The sequence below is a fragment of the Martes martes genome, assembly GCF_963455335.1.
Source record: "Martes martes genome assembly, chromosome: 7".
Lineage (NCBI taxonomy): Eukaryota > Metazoa > Chordata > Mammalia > Carnivora > Mustelidae > Martes > Martes martes.
Genome location: NC_137894.1, coordinates 69327837 through 69355104, shown reverse-complemented (window position 1 = coordinate 69355104; position 27268 = coordinate 69327837). Strand labels below are relative to the sequence as shown.

General features: G+C 36.6%; 1 protein-coding gene across 8 annotated transcripts in view; it reads left to right on the top strand.

Annotated features, from left to right (window-relative positions):
- DMXL2 (Dmx like 2) overlaps positions 1-27268 on the top strand; it is a gene marked incomplete at both ends in the record, with an annotated part of 156026 nt that overhangs the window by 71274 nt on the left and 57484 nt on the right. For 7 of the 8 annotated variants that reach the window (XM_080809428.1, XM_080809427.1, XM_080809424.1 and 4 more), the window contains 7 exons: positions 1499-1738; positions 2231-2502; positions 3348-4044; positions 4393-4514; positions 18630-18719; positions 20868-20985; positions 25425-25544. In XM_080809428.1, the coding sequence (XP_080665554.1) occupies positions 1499-1738; positions 2231-2502; positions 3348-4044; positions 4393-4514; positions 18630-18719; positions 20868-20985; positions 25425-25544 (1659 nt within the window). The remainder of the gene's footprint in view (positions 1-1498; positions 1739-2230; positions 2503-3347; positions 4045-4392; positions 4515-18629; positions 18720-20867; positions 20986-25424; positions 25545-27268) is intronic. The other variant, XM_080809426.1, reaches the window with a different exon arrangement.

Sequence of the window (27268 nt, the reverse complement as noted above, 5' to 3'; positions counted from 1 at the left end):
TTGAAAGTAAAGTTGTCACCAACATTATCCTTCATCTCCTAAATATTTTATGACATTATCTAAATATTTCAAGTGTGTCTTATAATAAAATAGGAGGTTTCCTCCATTACTACAGTACTGTTACTGTATTTAAGGAACATGGATAAGATTATATTTAATATATAGTTGATATTTAAATATAGGCTCTTTCTTTTATTCACTTGATTGTCATTTCTTTTAAACTCCTCATCTATGATAGTTCCTCTCAGTTGTCAAAAAAAAGTCTCTCAAAGAAATTCTCTGTTAAAAAAAAGAAATTCTCTGTTATCTTTTAGAGCATCTTGCTGTCTGAATATTTTCTCACGATAAGGTTTAGGTGAAACATTTTTAGCAAGAATAAAGGATGTATTGTTTTATAGTATTCCTAATTTATAAATTCTATTTTATATGATTTTTTTCATTTTTATCAGAAACCCAGGACTGTCATCCAGGAATTAGAAAAAAAGAACAACTTGGAACTTTATTTAACACTGATATATATTAACAGAACACTACCAAAATACCCTGTGCATTTTATCTTTAGACTTTCATATTTTGCAGAGGACAGTGGTTTTTTGTTTTGCTTTCATTTTTACTTTTTGCTTTCTGTTGAATGGATTATTTGTAATATTAATTGGGATTAAGGAGATTGATTTTTTTAGCTTTACTGTTTTACATGAACTAGTCTATTTTGTGAATTACAGTTAACCCAACTGGAGGAAGCCTGCTAATATACTTTAGAAGTTTGCTTGTCTTCCCATGTTCTTCTTTGGCATTATTTTCTCCCAGCTTTTTAGTTTCAAACATTTTAGAAAGGTTGAAACAATAGTAAGGTGAACATTCATGTCTTCTACTTTGAATAAAAACTGCTAACATTTTGCCACAGTTGCTTTATTCTCTCTGTATATACCTGTGTGTGTTGGGGGCGGGCATGTGTGAGTACAATTCTTTCTTAATCTTTTGAAGTAAGTTACGTATAGCATGGCAGATCAGGCTCACATACTTCAGACAGTATCTCCTAAGAGTAAGGAAATTCTCTCACATGATCACAATATTGGTATTATATTTAAGAAAATTAGTAGTTATTTCATAATCTCTAATACCCAGTTCATATTTAAACTTAAATTTCTCTAATTATCTAAGGTTCTTTTATAGCTGCTTTTCTGTTTTATTTTTCTGTTCCTCCATCCCCAAACCAGGATTTAATAAAGGTTCATGCATTTGGTATATTTGTTTTTTAAATTAGTAAATTAATTCCATTAGTAATTTAAGTCATGTGCCATTAATTCTTAATATTTACTTTTACCATTAAATTCAGTTAAAGTTTTTACAAATCCTGCTGGAGTTATGTTGACCTTTTCTGTGTAAGTATGGAGTTAGTCTTTATAAAGATGAACTTATAAGTGCTTTATAAGCACTGGGTAATCTCTTTAAAGACACGAGAAATTCATATTGAAATCTTAACTTTTTTTCCCCACAGATATTCCAAATGTCTTGGTTGGCACTGTATTTAACATTGATGATGGAAATGGGGGCTTTGTGGTTCATTGGTTAAACAACAAAGAATTTCATTTTACATCATCTACTGAAATATTTATGCAGCAATTACGAAAACTTTCTGAAAAGCAGATAGATCATGAAAGTGATGAAGGAGATAGAGAAGATGAGGAATGTTCACAGGAGGAAAAAGAGAGGGGTTTACATATGAAACTAGATCATGGTTAGTATTGCATGTTCAGATTTTTCTTTTTGGCAAGTCAGCAGCTTCTTGTGATACCACTTTTAGTTTATAATCCTTCCTTCCTGCTCTTCTTTTTTACTTTTCCAGTCACTTACTGACCATCTACTATGGACCGTCTACCATCTAGCTCTATATGCTTTTGTTACATGTACTGCTTTGAGTAATATACTACTTTGGAAGCCTTGTCCTTTTGGGGGGAACAAGTTTTGCTAGTGATAATGATAATGTGAATGAAATTCTGATTTCTTTAAAAGTAAGAAATAATAGTAATTTTCAGTTCAGACCAGAAAATGATTTTCTTTTTTTATTTTTTCTTATTCCCTCCCTGCCCCGACCATAAATTGGAAAAGGGATTTATAGTTTCTTAAGATAGTATGCTGTTGATAGTCTAGTATGTGATTGCATTTTTATGATATTATAAGTATGTATTGATAAATTAGTGTGTACTGATAAATTTATTTTCTGATTCAGAATTATCTCTGGATAGAGAATCTGAGGCAGGTACAGGATCGTCAGAACATGAAGATGGAGAAAGAGAGGGAAGTCCCAGAACCTTTTCACGACCTAGTGTACCAATGCCACTGCCTACAGTCCTGCTTGATCGGAAGATTGAAATGCTGCTAACTGAATGGAATAAGAATCCTGACATGCTTTTTACTATACACCCTGTAGATGGTACCTTTCTAGTGTGGCATGTAAAGTATTTGGATGAATATAATCCTGGAATATTTAGACAAGTCCAGGTATATTTTACTGATGAAGCAGTTACTACATTTCTTTAAAAAAAAAAAAGATGCATGTTTTCAGAAATATTCAAAAGATTTTGTTTTTGAGAAGCAACTGAGAAGAGAATACTTATTCTTGTTACCAAGGGGGGATCTACGACCACAGATTTTATAAACCTGGTTAATTCAAAGTAAAATGAATTTGGCTTTGAAATGTGGTACTGGATATTTGAATATATGTACATTGGCTTTTTTCCTGGGAATTCACAATATTTTGAATAATCTTAAAACTACCCTAAAAATATGACTCAGGTGTGTCTCCCTGGTTTTATTAACTAAATCTAGCTACTTTTGTCTGTTAACTTTTTGAACTTTATTTTTTTTTTAAGATTTTATTTATTTGACAGACAGAGATCACAAGTAGGCAGAGAAGCAGGCAGAGAGAGAGGAGGAAGCAGGCTCCCCACTGAGCAGAGAGCCCGATGCAGAGAGCCCGATGCAGAGAGCCCGATGCGGGGCTCGATCCCAGGACCCTGGGATCATGACCTGAGCCGAAGGCAGAGGCTTTAACCCACTGAGCCACCCAGGCGCCCCTTGAACTTTATTTTTATTGAGATTTGTGGTGTGCTCGTTTAGCTGTACAATAAGGCACTTGAAACTTTTCTTTTTCTCAGGCTTCTTTTGGGCAGCAAATAGAGATACGATATTATATAAATAGAGGAAAGGAATTAGACCAGAAAGAAGTTGAAAATGATAATTTTTCTAGGAAACTGAGATTTGATATTTTGAAAATGGAAGTGTTTTTGGAAGACTTTCTGAGAGGAGGAAAACTACTTACATTGAATTCATATCGTGTTTTTCAGGTTTCTTTTTCTTCTCGGATTCCTGTTGCATTTCCCTCTGGTGATGCGAGTTCTCTTAGTAAAAATATCATGATGTATGCCTGCATAAATGCTACGAAAGATTCTCCTCACACTCTGTTACACCAAGAGATGATGGCTGTAGGCAGTCCTCACGGATCACAGTCGTACTTCAGATCACACACTACAAATATGAACATTTTAGCTCCTACAGTAATGATGGTCTCCAAACACATAGATGGTTCCTTAAATCAGTGGGCAGTCACTTTTGCAGATAAGTCTGCCTTTACCACGGTTCTGACTGTATCTCACAAATTTAGATACTGTGGTCATCGATTTCACCTCAATGACTTGGCATGTCATTCAGTTTTACCATTGTTACTGACATCCTCTCATCATAATGCTCTGTTGACTCCTGAATTAGACTGTCAGTGGGACTCAGACAATAAAGTAAGTAGATTGATGGATCCTGTAAGACATATAAAAGGTTCCTCAAAACAACCTCTTAGAAATGCAGCAACACGTACATTTCATGACCCGAATGCAATATATAGTGAGCTTATTCTGTGGCGTGTAGACCCAATAGGACCTTTGTCCTACACTGGAGGAGTATCAGAATTGGCTCGAATTAACTCTTTACATACATCAGCCTTCTCTAATGTTGCTTGGCTTCCGACTCTTATTCCCAGCTATTGTCTTGGTAAGTGTTTATTTTAATTCTGAAATTAATAAAAGCTTTTAAACTGTTTTTAAATACACAAAATGTTTTATATTTGCTATTATTAGGAGGATTTTTAGCAAGTATTGAGAATGTAGACATCAGTCTTATGTTTAGAATTTCCAGAAATTTGTTTTTAATTTTTCCCCCTCTCATGACATATTTTCTATTGATTTCTTTTGTTAATAATTTTATATCCATTAATTTTATTTGTATTTATGATTCTGGACCATGGTTGTGCCTAAAAAGAAAATTATGTATAGGTTTCTCATCCTTCAGCCCACAATAAAAATAAACTACATTTATAATGCAAGGCCTTTACTCTCTCAGGCACATACTGCAATTCTGCAAGTGCTTGCTTTGTTGCTTCTGATGGCAAAAATTTGAGACTCTATCAAGCTGTGGTGGATGCAAGGAAATTATTGGATGAATTATCAGATCCTGAATCTTCGGTGAGTATTTCCTAATCTTTATTAAAATATCTAGTCTGATAAGGAATTCTCTTTTTACTTTGTCTGGAACTTCTGGTTGGTGTTTAGGGAGTGCGTACATGTTCTGGGCTCTGTTTGACAAATTTGCTCTTTCTTAATTTGTGTTTCCAGGTACATGAATCAATATCACACACCAGTATATTTTACATTTAAAGAAGTAAATATGCCTTTTTATCCAGAAATATCCTGATTTCTGCTGGACATTTTTCACTTTCTAGTTTGGTTCTGTTAATCTTTCTTTGCTCTAAGGCAGCTTTACCAAGCCCTTTGTGTAGGTTGGAAAATTTGAGCTTTTCTGAGCTTTGTTGACCATTAAAAAAAAAATCCTGTGGTTAGAATATGTTATCAGTGGGTGGCAGTATCTTATTCTGGTAGTTCTGTAGCTGAACCGGAAGTCAATGTATATTAGTTACTATTCAGATTGAATAGTGGATTTTACCTTTACCTATGAAAACATGCCTTTTTATAAAGTACTTGTTCTAACAAAAATGTTTCCAGTATTGAAAACCAAAGATATTTTTGAGTATCTACTATGTGTCCTTCAGAGTGAAGGGGATACAGAGTATAAGTTTCAGTGTGTGTCTTTAAGAAGCTTTAGATTTAGCTGAGGAGAGAAATTATTAATAAAAGCTTAAACAACGGTTTCAGACAGAAGCAGTGTCTGAGGGTGGTATGTAACTAATTGTCAGACAGATGGCCCCAGAAGTATCCCATAATCCAGAGGAGAGAGATCGGAGGAGGGTAGGCCTAGAAGTCTTCAGTAAGGACAATATTTAGGTTTGTTTTTGATGGATGGATAGGGTTTAGAAAGATCCTTTCTCTTTGCTGGAGTGAGAGAGTGGCCTCACAGTGTGGATACGGGAAAGTGCATGTATAAGTAAGGCTTGTTCCAGGAATGGTGGGACAGCCACTTGGCCTGAAGCCAGAGGCTTGGCATAGAGGAAGTAGCATCTTAAAATCATGGACTTGGAAGATACTTTATAGGTCATCTAGTCTAAACCAGCCATGTGATGCTTCATTCCCCTCTACCACTTTCCTGCCAGTCTGTCCCCTGGCCTCGGAGAGGGGAGCCTCAGCTCTAAATGCAGCTCATGCTGCTTTTGAATTACCCTCACTGCTATACCGAAATTAAATTTGTATTCCTTAAATTCTGCTTGTTAGCCCTGGTTCCATCTAGGAAAAGTCTAATATTCCTTACATGTGAGATCACTTCATATATTTGAAGATGACTGTCTTATAACCTATGAAACTTTTTTCCTCAGGCCAAACCTCTCCCTCCCCCAATAAACTAATTCTGTTTTATATTTGGCCCTGGTTACTCTTCTTAGCAGTTTTCAGCTTGTTTATACTCTGGGCGTTGTAGGACCACTAGAATACAGCAGTATTATGACCCCTTTCATTAGATTCTATTGTGTTTTTGGTAATCATGCTGATTCTTTGTTTGTAATTGATTCATACTGAGCTTTCATTTAAATATCCCAAAATTTCTTTCTGCCAGTAAGCCATTCTGTATTTGTGCATTTGAGTTGTGGCTCAGATGAATGCCTATTTTCACTATTACATTTCATCTTGCTAGGTTTAGTCTTTCAGTTTCTTTTTGATTCCAGATTCTGTTATTTGCGTTATTGCCTTATGACTTATATCACCAGTCTGTTTGATGAATGTTGTTTCCACATCTTTGTCTGAGTCAATTATAAAAGTGTTAAACAGGATAGGACTGAAAAAAGAGCCTAGCATTGTACATTTGAGATCTTTTTCCATTTTTATTGTCTGAAATATTTCTTCAGCTTGCCCCTAGGATTTCCATGAGGCAGCTTGTCATGCGCTTTGCTGAAATAAAATACACCCTGCCAAATATCCTGTAGTCAAAAAGGAAGTTAAATGATTGTTTTACTGTATAGTAGGTTAAATGTACCTACCCTGATGTCTGTTGTTGACTAAAAACCTTGTACTTAATAGACATCAAGGTCTTTAGTTTGCCTTCCTGGATTATATTGTTTTCCTTTTGGAAAATTGGAACATTTAACTATTGCTAGTATTTTGGTTGCGACATTTCCTATGATTTCTCCAAGAACATCTGCTAAAGTTCATTGAACTAATTTGCAAAATTTCCCACTAACCCAGGCATTACTTTTCCAGAAAATTTAAATTTATGTAGAGCAGTTAGATACATTCTTGGAATTTCTTTTTTTTTAAATTAATCTAATTTTATTTTTTTCATGTGTTCCAAAATTCATTGTTTATGCACCACACCCAGTGCTCCATGCAATATGTGCCCTCCTTAATACCCATCACCAGATTCCCCCAACCTCACCCCCCCCCAAACCCTCAGTTTGTTTCTCAGAGTTGACAGTCTCTCATGGTTTGTCTCCCCCTCCGATTTCCCCCAGCTCACTTCTCCTCTCCACCTCCCAGTGTTCTCTGTTTTATTTCTTCTGCTCCACAAGTAAGTGAAACCATGATAATTGACTCTCTCTGCTTGACTTATTTCACTCAGCATAATCTCCTCCAGTCCCGTCCATGTTGATATAAAAGTTGGGTATTCATCCTTTCTGATGGAGGCATAATACTCCATTGTATATATGGACCATATCTTCTTTATCCATTCATCCGTTGAAGGGCATCTTAGTTCTTTCCACAGTTTGGTGACTGTGGCCACTGCTGCTATGAACATTGGGGTACAGATGGCCCTTCTTTTTACTACATCAGTATCTTTGGGATAAATACCCAGTAGTGCAATTGCAGGGTCTATTTTTAATTTCTTAAGGAATCTCTACACTGTTTTCCAAAGTGGCTGTGCCAACTTGCATTCCCACCAACAGTGTAAGAGGGTTCCCCTTTCTCCACATCCTCTCCAGTACTTGTTGTTTACTGTCTTGTTGATTTTGGCCATGCTAACTGGTTTAAGGTGGTATCTCAATGTGGTTTTGCATTGAGATACTACGTTCTTGGAATTTCTTAATTTATCCTGTCTTCTACTCTTCCCCTTACCAATGTACATTTTTTCTTAGACCTATTTTCATTAATTTGTTAATTTTTTAATGTTAAAAAGTAATACATATTCTTTGTAGAAAATTTTTGGGTTTTTTTTTCTGTTTTTTTGCAAGCTAAATTCTTTTTTTTATTTAAAAAATTTTTTTTCTTTAAATTTTTAGATCAAGAGTGCATGTGCATATTGGGAGAGGGGCAGAAAGGGAAAGAGAGAATCTTTTTTTTTTTTAAATTTTTAAATAAACATATAATGTATTTTTAGCCCCAGGGGTACAGGTCTGTGAATCGCCAGGTTTACACATTTCACAGTACTCATCATAGCACACACCCTCCCCAATGTCCATATCCCCACCACCCTCTCCTGTCCCACCTTCCCCCCAGCAACTCTCAGTCTGTTTTTTGAGATTGAGTCTTTTATGGTTTGTCTCCCTCCCGATCCCATCTTCTTTCATTTTTTCTTTTCCTACCCCCCAAGTCCCCCACATTGCATCTCCACTTCCTCACATCAGGGAGATCATATGATAGTTGTCTTTCTCTGATTGACTTATTTCGCTAAGCATAATACCCTCTAGTTCCATCCACATCGTCGCAAATGGCAAGATTTCATTTCTTTTGGTGGCTGCATAGTATTCCATTGTATATATATACCACATCTTCTTTATCCATTCATCTGTTGATGGACATCTAGGTTCTTTCCGTAGTTTGGCTGTTGTGGACATTGCTGCTATAAACATTCGGGTGCACGTGCCCCTTCGTAGCACCACGTTTGTAGGAAAGAGAGGATCTTAATCAGGGCCCATGCCCAGCTCAGGAGTCTGACTCAGGGCTTGATCTCACCACCCTGAGAACATGACCCAAGCTGAAACCAAGAGTCTGTTGCTTAACCAGCTGAGCCATTCAGGCATCAACTAGCTAAAATTCTTGAAATGGAAGACCAGAGACAAAGTAGGAATTAGTTCTTATTCTCTCCATCTTTATTAACATTAAAGCATCAGCCTCTGTTAATGAGCTCATCTTTTCCTTTATCTCTGTACTCTGAAAATAATAACTTATTCAGTTACTTAATTTTTTATTTTTTATTTTCATTTTTTTTAAACTTTATTTATTTGACAGAGATCACAAGTAGGCAGAGAGGCAGGCAGAGAGAGAGGGGAAAGCAGGCTCCCCGCTGAGCAGAGAGCCTGATGCAGGGCTTGATCCCAGGACCCTGAGATCATGACCCAAGCTGAAGGCAGGGGCTTAACGCACTGAGCCACCCAGGTGCCCCCAGTTATTTAATTTTTTTAAATAAATTTTTAGTTTTTGAATAGTTTTAGATTTACAGAAAAGTTGCAACAGTGAACAGTTCTCATCCACCCCACAGCCAATTTCCTCTATTGTTAACATTTCATATTACCAGCTGAACTCTAGACTTATTAAGATTTAGAAGATTTTTCTGCTAATGTCCCATTTGTGTTCCAAGATCTCATCCAGAAACCCTATTATATTTAGCCATCATGAATCCTTACTTAACCTTCTCCGATCTGGGACAGTTTCTCAGTTTTCTTCATTTCTTTCTTCCTCAGTATTTTCTCATGACTTTGACAGTTTTGAGTAGTACTGGTCAGACATTTTGTAGAATTTTCCTTTGATTTGAGTATGCTGTTTTTCTCATGGTTAGACTGGAGTTATGGGTTTTTAGGAAGAATATTCCAGATGTGAAGTACCCTTCCTTCACATTATATGAAGGGTACATGCTATCAACATGGTAAGTAGCTCCTTTCCTCTTTTTATCTTTTTAGTCTTGCTACAAATTTGTTAATTTTATTAGAGAATTAATTAAAGAGAATGAACTCTTTGTTTCATTAAGCTCTTTGTTTTTGTTTTCATTTTTATTAATTTCTGCTCTTTTATTATTTTTTTCCTTCTGCCCTTTCTTGGGTATAGGGGAGGTTCTTTTTCTAGGTTTCATGACACAGTAACTTAGAGTTTTGTTTTGAAGCTTTTCTTATTTTCTAACATATGCGTTTAGTTCTATAAATTTCCCTTTCAGTACTACTTTGGCATTTTGATAAGTAATGTTTTCATTTTATTCACTGTATTTTTTTCATTTTATTCACTGTATTTTTAAATTTTCCTTGAGAATTCTTACTTGACTCATGGGTTATTTAAAAGGGTGTTGTTTAGCTTCCCAGTGAATACTGGGAAGAGATTTTCCTGTTATCATTCTGTTACTGATTTCTAATTTGATTGCATGATGGTAGGAGAACACACTCTATGATTCCAATCCTTATAAATTTATTGAGGCTTATTTTATGGCCCAGGATCTTGTTTATCTTAGTATGTATTCCATGGCACTTGAACGTTTTCTGCTGTTGTTGGGTGTGGTATTCTAAAATTGTCAGTTAGCTTTTGTTTTCATTAATGGGGGTGTTGAGTTCCTCTAGATCTTTGCTAATTTTCTGTCTAGTTCTGTCAATTTCTATCAGAAGGGTGTTGAAATTCCCAACCATAATTGTGAATTTGTCCATTTCTCCTTTTAGCTCTAGAAGTTTTGTGTTTCACATACTTTGCAACTCTGTTTTTTTGCATATACATTTAATCTGAAATGAAGGTGTTGGTGGGACTATGTTCTTTCTGAAGGCTCTAGGGGAAGATCCTTTCTTGCCTCTTCCTAACCTCTGGTTGCTCCAGCCAGTCTTCAGTGTTTGTAGACTTGAAGCTGCAACACTGTAGTCTCTGTCTCTGTCTTCACATGGCCTTTCTCTCTCTGGGTGTCTCTATGTGCCCTCTCCTTAGGAGGACACCCACCCTAATTTAGTATGACCTTATCTTAAACAGATTAGATCTGCAAATATCCTTCCTCTAAATAAGATGTCAAGGTGGCTGGGTGGCTCAGTCATTAAGTGTCTGTCTTTGGCTCATGTCATGATCTCAGGGTCCTGGGATCGAGCCCAGCATCTGGCTCCCTGCTCAGCGGGAAGCCTGCTTCTCCCTCTCCCACTCCCCCTGCTTGTGTTCTTTCTCTCACTATATCTCTCTCTGTCAAATTAATAAATAAAATATCTTTTAAAAAAAGAAAAAATAAGATGTCAGCATTTGCATCAACATGGATGGAACTGGGGGAGAGTATGCTAAGTGAAAGACAATTATATGGTTTTACTTATTTGTGGAACATAAGAAATAACATGGAGGACATTAGGAGAAGGAAGGGGAAAATGAAGGGGAGAATCAGAGGGGGAGACAAACCATGAGAGTCTATGGACTCTAGGAAACAAACTGAGGTGTTTTTTTTTTTTTTTTTAAGATTTTATTTGTCAGAGAGAGAGAGAGAGACAGCACAAGCAGGGGTGAGAGGCAGGCAGAAGGAGAAGCAGGCTCCCTGCTGAGTAAGACGCCCGATGCGGGACTCAATCCCAGGACCCTGGGATCATAACCTGAGCTGAAGGCAGCTGCTTAAGTGACTAAGCCACCCAGGCTCCCCTAAACTGTGGGTTTGAGAGGGGAGGGGGGTGAGGGGATGGGTTAGCCTGATGATGGGTATTAAGGAGGGCACATATTGCATGGATCATTGGGTGTTACATACAAACAATGAATCATGGAATGCTACATCAAAAACTAATGATGTACTATATAGTGACTAACATGACATAATAAAAAAATTTTAAAAAAAGATGTCATTCTGACATTCCAGGTAGACATGGATTTTCATGGGACATTAGCCAGCCCCTTATACTAACCAGCTTTTTTCTTATTAGTTGTGTTGCAGTTACATAGTCAGAAATCTCCAAGTCCTTCTAGTCTCCAGACTCTCTTAAGACATTTTTAAAAATTAACATATAATGTAATACTTGTTTCAAGGGTTCAGGTGTGTGATTCGTCAGTCTTACACAATTCACAGCACTCACCATAGCACATACCCTCCCCAATGTCCATCACCCAGCTTCCCCATCCCTCCCATCTGCCTCCCCTCCAGCAAACCTGTTTGTTTCCTGAGATTAAGAGTCTCTTATGGTTTGTCTCTCTCTCTGGTTTCATCTTGTTTCATTTTTCCTTCCTTCCCCTATGATCCTCTGTCTTGTTTCTCAAATTCCTCATATCAGTGAGATCATATGATAATTGTCTTTCTCTGATTGACTAAGCCATTTTGACTTTCAGAGCCATATGTTATAAGGAATTCTGAGATTTTTGCCTTTCTGGACAATAGACTATAGGACCTCGCCCTTATTGTTGATCTTAAACTCTTAACATAACATGCTTGTTCCCTGTCAAGTTCCCATTATTTCTGCTGATCTTTTTTGGTTTTTTTCCTAAGAGCAGATGTTCTTCTAGTTACTTCCTCTACTAATTGTAAGTTGAAATATGGCAAGAAATTGTCACATGCTGTCCTCTTCCTCAAATGGGGTTTTTAGTAGATGCTGGGTAGAGGCTAGCGCTTTTTTTTTTTCCCTCTATAAGAAACATCTGAAAATATTTGAATTTTATCCTGGAATCAAGAGATGAATTTAGGGGACAGTAAACTTTTTTTGGATAGGGAAGTAAAGTGATTAGTTTGCAGGATGGAGTGTAGTTGGTAGGCACTGGAAACATTGGAGATGGCAGGAAATCTATTGAGGTCATCAAAGCATGTGGTAAAATAAACCTGAGCTAGAGTGGGATTTGGCAGATATTGAGAAGGGGTAGAGTAGGGCTTAGTAGTTGCTGAATATGAATACTAAAGGAAATGATTCTAAGGTTTCAATTTTGTGATAATGGGTTCATTAGTAGCAGTTAGGTATTTGTGAGGTATTGTCGATGACTAAAGTTTGAGATACACTGAGCGTGAAGTGACTGAGGTTTTAGGTAGCAAAATGTAGTTTAGAACTGTTTTGAAGACATTTGGAAATTAATTCCTAATGTTCCTTCTCAGATACCAGTGTACCTTTGGTTCTTATTATTAAGACAGAACTTGAGGTTTTTAGACCTTTAAAGGCACGAGTAACAGTTAATGGTCATAAATATGACTTTGAGTCATCAAGAAGTGATTTATGTTGAGCAAACTGTTTATGAAGGCAGAGATTTAAAAATTTTATTTTTAAGTAATCTCCACATCCAGTGTGGGGCTCAGACTCACAACCCTGATATCAAGCGTCGAATGCTCCACCAGCTGAGCCAGCGAGGCGTCCTGAAGGCAGCAATTTAATTAAAATTTTAAAAAAATTCCATCCAGGGGCACCTGGGTGGCTCAGTGGGTTAAGCCGCTGCCTTTGGCTCAGGTCATGATCTCAGGGTCCTGGGATGGAGCCCCGCATTGGGCTCTCTGCTCAGCAGGGAGCCTGCTTCCTCCCCTCTCTCTCTCTGCCTGCCTCTCTGCCTACTTGTGATTTCTTTGTGTCAAATAAATAAATAAAATCTTTAAAAAAAATAAATGAATAATAATAAAAAAAATTCCATCCATCGTACTGAAGATACAGTTGTTCTAGTGCTTGGTTTCATGTCCTCTTAAGTTTATCCGTGTTGTAGCAAGTGGTGAGATCCTTTTGAAAGCTGCATGATACTCCACTGTACCTGTGCACCTGTCAGTGGACAATTGGATTACTACCATCTGTTGACTATTGTGAATAATGCTGTGATGAATATAGGTGTACAAATATCTCTTCACAATTCTGCTCTTAATTTTGGGGGGTATATACCCAGAAGTGGGATTTTTTTGGGAACCTCCCTACTGTTTTCCATAATGGTAATACCATTGTATATTCTCACCATCAGTGCACAAGGTTCCAACTTCTCTGCTTCCATTCCAGCAGTTATTTTCTATTCTTGGTAGTGGCCCTTCTTATGAGTATGAGGTGATACCTCATAGTGGTTTTGATTTGAATTTCTCTTGTGATTAGTGCTATTGAACACCTTTTCATGTGCATGTTGGCCATTCGTATAGCTTCTTTGTAGATATGTCTGTTCAGGTCCTTTTGCTTTTTTGTTGTTGTTGAGTTGTAGAAGTTCCTTTGGTGTTCTGGATGTTAACCCCTTATCACATATATAATTTGCTGTTACTTCCTCCATTCTGTAGTTTGCCTTTTTACTCTGTCAGTTGTTTTCCTTGATATGCACAAGTTTTTAAGTGTAATGTAGTCCATTTGTCTATTTTTTATCTTGTTGCCTGTCATGGTGTCATATCCGAGAAATTATTGACAGAACCAGTGTCTTGAAGCTTTCTCCCAGGTTATCATATGAATTTTAGGATGGTTTTTTCAATTTCTGCAAAATATGCCACTGGGAATTTGATAGTAATTACGTTGAATCTGTCAATTACTTTGGTAGTAGGGACATTTTAATAATATTAAGTCTTCTAATCTACAGCATAGTATGTCTTTCCATTTATTTATATCTTCTTTGATTTTTCTTAACAATGTTTTATAGTTTTCAGTGTACAAGTCTTTCATCTTCTTTGCTCAGTTTCTTAAGTCTTTTATTCTTTTTGATGCTCTAGTAAGTAGAAAATATTAATTTCCTTTATGGTCATTGTTAGGATATAGAAACACACCTGATTTTTGAATGGTGATTTTTGTATCCTATAGCTTCACTAAATTAGTTTATTATTTCTAACGATTTTATGTGTGTGTGGAATTTTTAAGGTTTTCTACATATAAGATCATGCCATCTGCATGTAATTTTATGTCTTTTCTAGTTTTTATGCTTTTTATTTCTTGTCTAATTGTTCTGGTTTAGGTTGTGGTCCTACTTGGAACCTGAAGTTGTTGCATTGTTGGTACTTGTCATGGTAGGGAAATCAGGGAAAAAGAAACAATATAAAGGAAAGCTGTCATAGCCCCTGCTTCTAAAGATAGTCACAGAGCCTAAATTCAATAATCGTAGTCTCCTTCTCCCACCACCAAATTCTGCATTCCCTTACACTTTGTCAGCGCTTTATTTTTCTTTTTCTTTTCTTCTTAAACCTGGCAGAGTGGCCCAAACGTTAGTGTTCTTATTTTCTTTAAGTAAATACCTAGTGGTGGAATTATGCGATTGTGCGGTTTTAGTGCTATATTTTAAACAATCAAAATTAATGCAGAAAAATCCTTGATGAACAAAATGCTAAAATTTAAAATAAAGACAGGCCTAGCAGTGCCATGTTGAGCCACATTGAAGCTTGGGGCAAAAGGAAGAATGTGTACTCTAGAAACATATGTTCCTGTAATTTTTTAATGGTTAATTTTCCCCCCAGAACATTAAAGCAGTTGAAAAGTGTTGAACATCAGAAGTAAGTATATTAAAATTCACAACATTATTTTAATTTTAAATATTTCATCTGTGCCCCAAACAGAATTTTTTATAATTTTATTTTCCTGGCTTTAACTAAAGGAAACACTTCAATAATGTGGTCAAAATTTACTTCTTTGCTAATCCAGTTTTCCGTTGAGAGTTGTTGGATATAGTGAGAGAAAGTGACTTTGAAAGTATGTTTGGTGGGTGTAAATTATTAGCAAGAGGTGTGAATATATTTCCTGAACCTGAAAGTGAATTAAAAGAGAAACTGGAAATGTATGAATTACCAATGTGATATTCTTATTGGAAAAAGCCGATCAAGTAAACAGTAAAGAGATTGTGGGCACCCGTATTAGTTTCCTACTGCTGATACGACAAATTGTCACCACCGAACTGGTGACTTTAAAACAATACATTTATTATCTTACCGTTTTGGAGGTTGGGTATTCTAAAACCAAAGTGTTGACAGGGCCATATTCCCTTTGGAGACTCTGAATGGGGATTCAATTTTCTTGCTTCTTCCAGCTTCTAGAGACCCCTGCATCTTTTGGTTCATGGCTCCTTCCTCCTTTTTAAAGTTAGTAGCAGAGGATTTTCAAATCTCTTTCTCTGGCCTTTGCTTCTCTTTCTCTGAATCTGACCATACTTCCTCCCTCTTGTAAGGACCGTTAAAATTACAGTGGGCCCTTCTACCTAATCCAACATAATTTTCCATATCCAGTTGTTTGATTTAATCACACCCACAATATCTCATTTGTTATGTAAAGTAAGATATTCACAGGTCCTGGGAATTAGGATGAGGATATTTTTGGGGGGCTTATTCTGACTACCAAGCATATTAATTTCACATTCAAAATGGAGGTATGAAAAATTAACTAAAGTGCTTTAGATTTTGAATTTTTAGCTGGAGGGATAATCTTGTTTACAAAATGCAGTCACTCCCTTGGCTCTTAAGTATTTTGACAGTTTAAGTCTTATGAAAATTCATCTGAAATAGTTTTAAGTGTCATGCAAGATCCATAATTTGTAATATAAAATCAATGTTGTGTTTGGATCTTCTCAAACTGATTCACAAATTTTGTTCAGTGCAGTCTTATGTAAATTTGGAAGTGGACTGCAGAACTTTAAAAAAAAAATAGCAGTCCCAGTGTTCTGCAGAAGAAATTTCAATAAGCTGAAGTTAATTAAAAATTATTTATGGAGCACCTGGGTGGCTCAGTTGGTTAAACACCTGACTCTTGATTTTGGCTCAGGTCATGATTTCAGGGTCGAGCCCTGCGTCCATCCTGGGCATGGAACCTGCTTAAGATTCTCTCTCTCCTTCTCCCTCTGCCCTTTCCCCTCCTCCCTTTCTAAAAAATAATTAATTAATTAAAGAAATTATTTGAGATTGTCACTCGGTCAAGAGATTGTCAAACAGAGAAGTCTATAATGAAAACAAGCAAAAGTAGATTTAAAAAATATTGATGTTTGCTTTCATTAGAGCCAGTTAAGTAAAATAATAATATCATTTTGGTATAAATAAACTTAAATATAAAATAATGATTATGAGTTTTAATATACTTTCTTTTCAGTTTTTCAATAGTTTTCAACCACATTAATGTTCTGAAAAAATATTAATCATTAAAAAATACATATAAACATATCTGAGATTTGCTTTTGTCTCAGGCTCTAATATGGCTCATCAAGACATTTTTCTTTTTAGTTTTTAAGTTTATTAATTAAATAATCTTTACACCCAATGTAGGGCTTGAACTCACAACCCTAGAGTCACAGGCTCTTCTGACTGAGCCAGCCAGGTACCCCATGACACTATTGAATCCTGTATATAAAATTCTGATATTTCTTTCATTATGAATTTTTTTGCATTAAATCTGATTTTAAGAAATATTGCCTTGGGAGCCTGGGTGGTTCAGTTGGTTAAATGTCTGACGTCTGATTTCAACTCAGATCAGGATTTCATGGCTCATGAGATCAAGCCCTGCCTGGGGCTCTGTGCTCAGCTGGGGGTCCACTTGAGGTTCTCCCTTTCCCGCTCCCTCTGCCCCTCCCCCACTTGTGCATGCTTGTACTCTCTCCTCAAATAAATCTTTTTTTTAAATGATTTTATTTGAGAGAGAGAGAGAGAGAGAGAGAGAGAGAGCACAAGCAGGGGAGAGGGGTAGAGGGAGAAGAAGAGGGAGAACAGACTCCCCACTGAGAAGGGAGCCAGATGTGAAGCTCAATCCCAGGACCATGACCTGAGCTGAAGGCAGACGCTTAACTGACTGAGCCACCCAGGAGCCCCAATAAATCTTTAAAAAAAATACTGCATTAAGATATTATTTATCTTGATTATTGAGTTTTTGGTACCTCCCCCCCCTTAAATTTTGCGCCCAAGGTGAGTGCTTTTTTCATTTTACCCTAATTCTGGCCCTATCTTCTGCTGTAAAATGGGTTCCTTTTTTGGAGGTAAAGTTGAGTAGGATCCTGTAGTGTTGAGTAAGGCTTTTGGTAAGGCCTTAGTCAGTGCTAGCAGCAGAGTTGTGGGCAGGGAAGGCAAATCCTTACCTGGAATGGGTACCTCTGCAAGGGGGCTGCAACCTTGGTTGCACGTCAGGAGCACCTGAGGAGTTTGTAAAATGCCTGTGATCACACTGTATTCGAGACCAATAAATCAGTCTCTGCAATTACGACCTAAGCAGCCATGATTGTTGAAGCTCCTCGGGTGATTCAGTGTGCAGCCAAGGCCGAGAACAACTTATCCACGTCAGTACTTACTAAACTTCAGTAAGTGCACGAATCATCTAGAGATGGCGTTACAGTGCGGATGTATTAGCTTCAGGGCCTGAGAGCTGCATTTCTAAAAAGCTTCCTGGTGTTGCTGTTGTTGCTGGTTCATTGACCACACTTGAGTAGCAAGGACTCCTGGTGTGTTAGAGGTATTCCGGTGTTTTAACCTCACCCCCGTAGGCCACAGTTGCATTCAGATTGCAGTTAACAAATCCAGGAGACACTACTTCCAGGTGTCTGAGCTAACACTTTAAATCCCGAATTTTGTTTGAATGTACTCCTAACAATAAATTCAGCCATACCCAGCCATATATTTTGTCCTCCTTGATCTAATAACCCATCCATGTCTCTGGCGTCTTGCTGATACAAATTGGAAAGATGCTACAACCCCAGGGTATGTGCTGTTTTCCCAAAGGCAGTCTTGTATTTATAACCCTAGGCTAAGCTGGAACCTGACCCCCTCAGCGGCCTGCAGGTGGTAAGAAATAATAGCGGTGATGCCGAGGAGACTGGGCATCTCCTTGTGAAGTAACTGCTTCCAGTGAAGTTACTGAAAGGTTTTTATGCAAGGGAAGCCTGACTGGAAGGAGGAAGAAGGGACTGCTTTTTTCAGCACAAAGGTTTGAGAGTTTGGGTGTCCAAAGTTAAACTTACCGGGTTAGTTCAAACATCCTCATCTCAAGATACAGAGTCCTACTTCCTGTCAACCATCACTCGTACCTTCTCACTGGCAGGGTCATACTTCTACATGGCATTGCAGATCTGCAAACCATACACGTGGGCATAGGGCCTCAGCCAGGTCTGTTGTGGAGCTTTAGGACTGCAAAGTGAAGACATGTTAAAAGAACCAGATGCCTTGAAGTTCTATACTATTTAGCTAGACATTAGAGAGTTTTCTACCTGTTTAGTTAATCTTAAACATGAGAATAAAAGTGAGTACAGAAATTTTAAATAATTCTTTAAATGAATGAATCGCCATTGCCAATCATTGAATATTAAGAGGGGCCTTGAATGTCTGAGATGCTATATCATACTGACAATAGATTCTTAAATTGTTGATGATTCACATCTTCTGTTTTTTATTTACAGAAACTTATTGGAGAAGTGTTTAATATTGTGAGCCAACAGTCTACTGCTCGACCTGGCTGCATTATTGAACTCGATGCAATAACCAACCAAGTAAAAACATGCTTGTGAATTGGGGGTATTAATATACTTTATCCCAGAGTGCTTTATGTGCATATATTTCATGATCAGAATAATTCTCTTGTTTGAGAATTGTAAATACAGCCAGCTTCTCTTGATTTCCACAGTGAAAGTCTAATGATTTAGGAATTATTCTCCAGCTAAATTGTATCTGTAGCTTTATTTCTCCTGTTTAAAGGTCATTCGATTCAGTCAGGAAAACTGTGGAGGAAAATACATTACAACTGCATAGGGGCTTGGTTTGTGGTTTCTCTTTTTATACTATTCCTCATTTCAACTCAGATGATAGTTCAGCTGCAGACTGATTGCCTTGTTAGGCTGAATATTAGATGTTTTTACGATATCCATAAAATGTGGAAGAAAGTAAGATCAAAGTATACATTTACTTTCTAATCCTAGGTCTTTTGTATAGTCATTGTTCTTCCTTGGCAACTACCCAGGAAAGAGGGAGAACCTTTCTCCCTACAGTGAGTTTATAAATCCCTTTCTAGACCTCAAGATATTTGTTTCTTCAGGATCATGTTGATGGACTAAGGGATAGCACTAATATATTCATTCCAAATAGGAAAAAAGATTGTTTTGGTGAGGAAGTTACCAATATTTTCAAACAAGGAAATGAAGAAATTGAGCAAACCATATTTAAAAACAAATGTAGTTGTAATATTTTTTTTCCATGGTGCCTGGTACTTTCTGTTGGGGAAAATGTAATAATTTCCACCAACGTAGAGAAATGTCAGCTCTTGGCAACAGAAATATGGCTGCCAGATTCACGTTACTAATGCCTCCAAGGAAATCCCTAGCCTGTGATTTCCTTATTCTCCTCCATAGGGATATGGCAGAAGAGTGGACTGTCTTCATTCCCATAAAGGTCTTCATTTTTAATGGGCTGGGTATTAAATTCTTCTCCTCTTTAGCTCCTTCTCTTCACCATGGGATATTAACAGAGGCCACTCTTGCTTAGCGTCATGCTTTTCACTTCATACCTGTTCAAGATTTTCCCACCCTCTAGTAGTGGCTATCTTTAACATAAGGGCTCGTGAACTGTAAGCACCGATAAATGGCTAAAACTCATTCTAGGTTTGTGCCCAATGTGCTGTATGGTTTCAATATCCATGAAGACCTCACCCTTCCCTTCTCATTTATTTTTTCCTTTGGGGAGGTGACCTTTTTCCTCTACATGTGAAGAGACTTTTGGTTTCTATGTGGAGAGACATAAAAATGCCATATAACTTTCATAAATATTCTGTGGGTCAACCTAATATTATGGTTCTTTCATTTCTGTGTAGTTTGTAAGGAGGTTAACCTCCTTTATTCCATAAGATTTAGCCCACCCATCCATGCCTCCCTTCCTTGAAATCTGTGAGGCAGCCTCTAATTGTCTTAACACACTTCCACCCAAAGTTTTGTCTGGATTTAGTTTTTTCTTGAATTTCCATTCCCTTTGTGATTATAAGTAGCCATTTGTATTGTTTTTACTTTTTTTCTCTGTGTTAATAAAACTCACTCACCTGGCATATCAGTAGCAGCTGACGATGATGGCTCCTCCATCCATTTAGAAATCTTTGTTACTTACATGTGAATGCATTAATCTAGAGGTGTGTCACCCTTTGGCTGTCATAGGGCCCCTCACAATTTCCACTAGATAGACTGGGAATACTTTGAGGATGTTTCTGGTTTTCCTATTTTTGGTTCCCAAGTGGAATTAGAAAAACTAAGGGAATCCTATACTAGTTGCCTTATTACATAGTCAGGATAGCCTTCTCCAGCAAGTCATGAGACCTAATATTTTTGAGCTCAAAGTGGTGTAGATTACTTATGGGGTGTGTGTGTGTGTGTGTGTGTGTGTGTGTGTGTGTGTGTGTGTGTTTTGAGAAGCAGATCTGTTGATTTGTTTTTATTAGAGCTCTTCAGTTCTGCTATTGGCTGGCTATAAGCATCTCTGAAAGCAGTTTTCTCTGCCCAGGTGATTCATTTTTTTGTTGCTTTTTCCTTTCTAATTTGTCAGTTGATAAAGAATAGAAATTGTTAGATTTATTTCTTCTACATTTGTGTTCTTGGGGAGGTGGTGGGTGGAAGACAGGGAATTTCAAAGATGAAACTTCATTTTTTTCATATTTGTAGTGTGGCTCAAATACACAGTTGCTTCATGTGTTTCAAGAAGACTTCATTATAGGATACAAACCACATAAGGAAGATATGGAGAAAAAGGAAACAGAAATATTTTTTCAGCCATCACAAGGTACTTTTTTTTTTTTTTTAATTTATTTGACAAAGACTGCTCACAAGTAGGCAGAGAGGCAGGCAGAGAGAGGAGGAAGCAGGCTCCCTGCTAAGCAGAAAACCCGATGCTGGGCTCGATCCCAGGATCTTGGGATCATGACCTGAGCTGAAGGCAGAGGCTTTAACCCACTGAGCCACCCAGGTGCCCCACAAGGTACTTTTAAAAAGTAGTCTTGAGTTTGACACTATAATCTTAAAAACAAACTCCAAATTGTTATTGAGTATGGGTCTTTATATCAAAAGTCATCACTCTTACAATTTTTAGCACAAAACAACAGTTCTGTAAAAATTGCTTGTTTGTATGTGAAGAAGGCATGTGGGTGAATATTACACCCAGTTTCACCAATGACAAAGACTGTTGTCAAGAAAATATTACTTATGAATCCTAATTTGTTTTAAAAATTTTTAAAAAATTAAAAAATTAAACTACTTTGATTGGTAGTAAATTCCCTGTGGTATCTCAAGCAAACCAATTAATCTTTGTGTAAATTTTTAAAAGTCCTCAGTACACTGCTAAAGACCATTGATGGGTATACAATATAAGACATTGTTTTGTATGGTGTATCAGGAACCTCAGGTACACTGAATTAAAGGTACCATCTCACAGTATTCCCCTGTGACACGTAGTATTTGTTTTTTTCGTGCAAAACAAAGTAGTTCTTCATAAGAGCTTTCAAGATAGACCCCATGTGATGTTTAGTTTAAATTTCATTATTTAGCTTAAAATGTTCCTTTTAAAAGTTCTAACTTTGTAATTATAAGACAGTCCTATTCTATTTGAATTTAGTCAGCCTAGAACAAATGTTGAACAAATGTCAATATAGAACAAATAGAATATTTTCTATTTGAAAGAAGGAAAGACATGTTCTATATTAAGAATTCATTTTATATGATGAACATGTTTTTAGTTTACAGAAGGTTTCCAGATATTTTATATAATTTGGTTATAGATCGTAAGTATCTAAATAGACATAATTAATTTTCTTGATGTAACTTGTATTACAGAATTATGTATTGTCATTTATGAACAATATTTCTACCAAAATTATATAGGTAATTGCCTTTTCATAAGAATGAATTCTTCTCTGACATGTCTTCACCAGTCACTAGTAATTTTTTCCTTTCATGCATCTTCTAATATTAATACTTTTCTTCTTGATAAGTTATTCAGTTGTCACATGGTTTTATTTTACTATTAGTAGAGTATAAAAGGACTGCTTTATATATTTAAAATGTGCTTTTCCATAATATTTTACCTTTATTTGGGTTGAACTTTATTCGCTTTCCCACAAACCTAGGTACTGTTTATCATTCTACCTCTAACAAGAATACCAACCTACTAGAAACAATGCTTGTAAAAATATATAATTCTATATATATACATAATACTATATATATAGTACTATATTTTTACTATAGTATACTGTAGTATAATACTATAATATATACTATACTAAAAATACTGTAATATTTTTAATTGAAAGACTTACATTTAAAAATACTCTTTTATTTCCTTCTTTTGAAATTTCTTTATGTAATTGCAAAATTAGACCAAAAGATTTCCTAATGCCTTTCTTGGTTTTTCTTTAGATTTTGTGCAGTTTCTTTGACATTCTTCTTGAGTTTATAGCTACTTTCTTAAAGGACTTGACAGGCAAATGTTCTTTCTTCCTTGCTCCTGCCTTATTTTGTACTTTCTGAGTTTTAATTAAAAAATAATTTCTCTTTTAATTTTTTTTCTTTCTTCTTTTTTTTTTCTTTTCAGCGTAACAGAATTCATTGTTTATGCACCACACCCAGTGCTCCATGGAATACATGCCCTCCATAATACCCACTCTTTTAATTTTTTTAAATTTAAAAAAGCTTTTTCATTTTAAATAGGCTCCATGATCAGCATGGGGCTTGAACTCACTGAAGTCAAGAGTCTCATGGTCTACCAGACACCCTTCTAATTTCTCTTTTAATTAAGAAAAATGCTAATTATGAACAAAAGCAGAGTATATAGTTTAAAGATTTTAAGATTTGGGGGTTCCTGGGTGGCTCAGTCACTAAGTGTCTGCCTTCAGCTCGGGTCATGATCCCAGGGTCCTGGGATCAAGCCCTGCATCAGGTTCTCTGCTCGGTGGGAGCCTGCTTCTCCCTCTCCCACTCCCCCTGCCTATGTTCCCTCTCTTGCTGTGTGTCTCTGTCAAATAAGTAAATAAAATCTTTGAAAATTTTAAGATTTTGTTTTACTTGCTTTATCCTATTTTCTTTTTCTTTTTTCCTGACATTTAAAAAAAAAAAAGATTTATTTATTTATTTGAGAGAGAGAGAGTGCGCGCGCAAGGTGGGGAGGAGCAGAGGGAGAGAGAAAATCCTGAAGTTACTCCCTGCTGAGTGTGGAACCTGATGCAGGTCTTAATTCCAGGACCCCAAGACCATAGCCTGAGCCAAAATCAAGAGTCAGCCGCTTAACTGACTGAGCCACCAGGTGCCCCTTCCTGAAATATTGTCAAACAAACCCAGCCATCATGTTGTTTCACTCCTGTGTACTTCTACATGCATTTCTAAAAATAACTTTCTTAAATGAGTGCATTATCACATTGATCAATAACAAAATTCCTCAGAATTGTATAATAACTAGTCCATATTTACTTTATTCAGTTGTCTCAAAATGTCAAAAGTTATTTGATTTTCAATTGTTTGGATTTGTATCCGAAGTCTATACATCGTATTTGTATTAAGGGTCTTTTAATTTGAAGTGACTGCCCATTTATACTCTCATCATGCCACTTATTTTAGAGAAAGTTATTTTATAATAATTTGCCTAACTAGTTACTTATGGTGTCATTCACACTTTCTTCTATCAGCAGATTACCTATGTAGGTTTGATTAGATCCAGGTTCAACTTCTTAGGTGATGCTGTGTCCTTCATAGAAGGACATAAGAAAGAACATCACTTAGGATGCCTTGTTTTTAGTGATGCTAAGATGCAGAAGATTCAGGTGGTGGTTCCAGTGTAATGTTTGCTGCAATCTACTACATGAAGCAATCATGGTTTCTTCAATTAATGTTGTTTTTGGACCCATTATTTCATTAAAGATTGCAAAATTATGATTTCCTAACTTCATCAGTTCTCATTTACTTATTAGCTGGAAAGTATTTGTAAAGAAGAGTTTTCCCTTATCAACTAGAGCTACTTGGTTACTTAGAAATAAAGAGTTATTTTTAGGAAAGGCAGGGTAAGTATTTAGTTCCTTCCATTTAATTACCAATTTCAGAAGAGGGAATTTGTGCCCAAGTTATCAACAGGGATTACTGATGAATATATTATTGTTGTTGCTTAACTTTCTTTTGACTACCATTATGAATCCATTTTTTAAAAACTCTTTATTGAAGAAGAGTATAGATACAGAGAGGTACTCATCACTCATGGGTTTTTATGTACTTAGCATATATCAGTCAGTTTCAGTCGTTGTTCTTTATAGTGCTCACGTTGTCCTATGTGAGGCTAGTGAGGACCCTTTCAAGTTGGTTCTGAGTCCTTCTGACGCAGCCTTATTATTATTACTGTTTTGCTTTCTTTCAGCACTGTAAGTTCTCCTAGGCTCATGTTGTAGATATCCTTTGCAAGAATGGAGTTATCACTCAAGACTGTTCTTTTTAATGGGGCATGGTATTCAGAAACCACAATTAGAGCTCTAGCAGTGATCATTTCCAATGAGTTGTTATTGTGGGTTTTCATTTTTAAAGAAAGTTTTTGCTCAACATCATTCCTCAGGGATATTCAAATAGAAACCATAATGATATATCACCTCACATCTGTCAAAATGACTAAAATAAGAAACATGAGAAATAACAAGTGTTGACAAGGATGTAGAGAAAAAGAAACCCCATGCACTGTTGATGGGAATGTAAACTGGCACAGGCACTGTGGAAAACAGTAGGAAGGTTCCTCATCTTTTTTTTTTTTTGAAGGTTCCTCATCTTTGACCAATAGGTATACCTTCATGTTGGCTTTTGTGTACTTTTGACATAGTCCCATTAGTCTTTTTTTTTTTTTTTAAGATTTTATTTGTTTGTCAGAAAGAGCAGAAGCAGAGCTGCAGGCAGAACGGGCAGAGCAGGCAAAGGGAGAAGAGGTTCTCCGCTTAGCAGGGAGCCTGATGTGGGACCCTGGGATCATGACCCAAGCTGAAGGCAGAAGCTTAACTGACTGAGCCACACAGGCGTCCCAGTCCCATTAGTTTTTGATAGCTACCTAACTTTTGGCACAAAAATTACATAAATCTCCTAAATATCTATTTTTCCCTCTTCCTCCCAACTTGCATACATATCAAGAGAAGTTTTTTGAAAGTGTCTTTCTTTTCACCCGATAGAACTATAACTTAAATATACTTTTCTTTTGAACAATAGGATATCGTCCACCACCATTTTCAGAAAAGTTCTTTCTAGTAGTAATTGAAAAGGACAGCAATAATTACTCTATTCTCCATATGTGGCACCTTCATCTTAAATCTGTACAAGCATGCTTAGGTAAGTAATTATAATTTTATGCTGAGATGTTATGAAATAAACTCATTTTACTGAATCTGTTTCAGATTGGTTAATTCTTTAAAATGAAGATCCAGTGAACTATAAATTGAGTTGCTGGATTGAAGAATGGATGTGCCACGCTTTTAATTACAGGATCATAAATAATTGATGAAACAGGTTAATCTAAAACCAAACCAGTCTGCAAGCACATTAGATTCATTTTTTAAAAGTCTGATCCATTTATTTGTTCAATTAATATTTATTGAATGCTTATTATGACTTTGTTCTAGACACTATGTCTCTATAAATCTGTTTTCCGCATAGAATTAATATGGTACTTTTCTGTGGATTAATACACGCTTTCATCTGACATAGTGTACTTAGCTTTAGAATCCTTACATCCACATGGATGGAACTAGAGGGTATTATGCTAAGTGAAATAAGTCAATCAGAGAAAGACAATTATCATATGATCTCACTGATATGAGGAATTTGAGAAACAAGACAGGATCTTAGGGGAAGGGAGGGAAGAATGAATGGGAAGAAAGCAGAGAGGGAGACAAACCATGAGAGACTCTTGATTCTGGGAAACAAACTGAGGGCTGTGGAAAGGGAAGTAGGTAGGGGGATGGGGTAACTGGGGTATGGGCATTAAGGAGAGCACATGATGTGATGAGCACTGGTTGTTATATGCAACTAATGAATCATTGAACACTACACCAAAAACTAATGATGGCTAATTGAATTTAAATAAATTTTTAAAAAATCACTAAGAAAAGCAGATTTATTATTTATAAAAATATGATTGAGCATCTAAAGCTCATTAGTCGAACTGTTTCTTTTTTTTAAAGATTTTATTTATTTATTTGACAGACAGAGATCACAAGTAGGCAGAGAGGCAGGCAGAGAGAGAGGAGGAAGCAGGCTCCCCGCCGAGTGGAGAGCCCGACACGGGGCTCAATTCCAGGAGCCCAGGATCACGACCCGAGCCAAAGGCAGAGGCTTCAACCCACTGAGCCACCCAGGCACCCCAGTCAAACTGTTTTTGTAGAATATTAAGAAATCTAACAGTTATAAGTTACATTAGCCATGTTTTTGCTGTACACATTCATACTGATTTCTTAGCAAATTAGAAAATCTGTAGTATGAAGGAAAGAAGTTGAACTTGGATCCTTCTTTTTAGAACTGATGTTTACTTTCTGAGAGATAATTGTTAAAATGAATTACATAGCCTTATGAAACTGAATCTGCTTTTAACTCAAAATATTTAAGTTTTTGAAAGATGTTATTTTTTACTGGTGGTTATGTAATTTAACTGATTTTATACACATTAAACATTTAATACAGTTAACTAATATTTTTTGTCCCCTTTGTAGTTCACATTATCACATAACTCTGTAAACAGCAGTTCTAACTGGGCCGTGAACTCAGGTTAGAAGAGCCAAATGATTTGATAGAACTTTTACCTGTGCCCATTTGAGCCTAATCTTCTTCTTTTTTTAAAATCATGTACCATTTGGGATGCCTGGGTGGCTCAGTTGGTTGGGCAGCTGCCTTCGGCTCAGGTCATGATCCCGGCGTCCTGGGATCGAGTCCCACATCGGGCTCCTTGCTCGGTGGGAAGCCTGCTTCTCCCTCTGCTTCCATTTGCCAGTGCTCGCTCTCGCTTGCTCTCTCTCTCTCTCTCTGACAAATAAATAAATAAAAATCTTAAAAAAAAAATC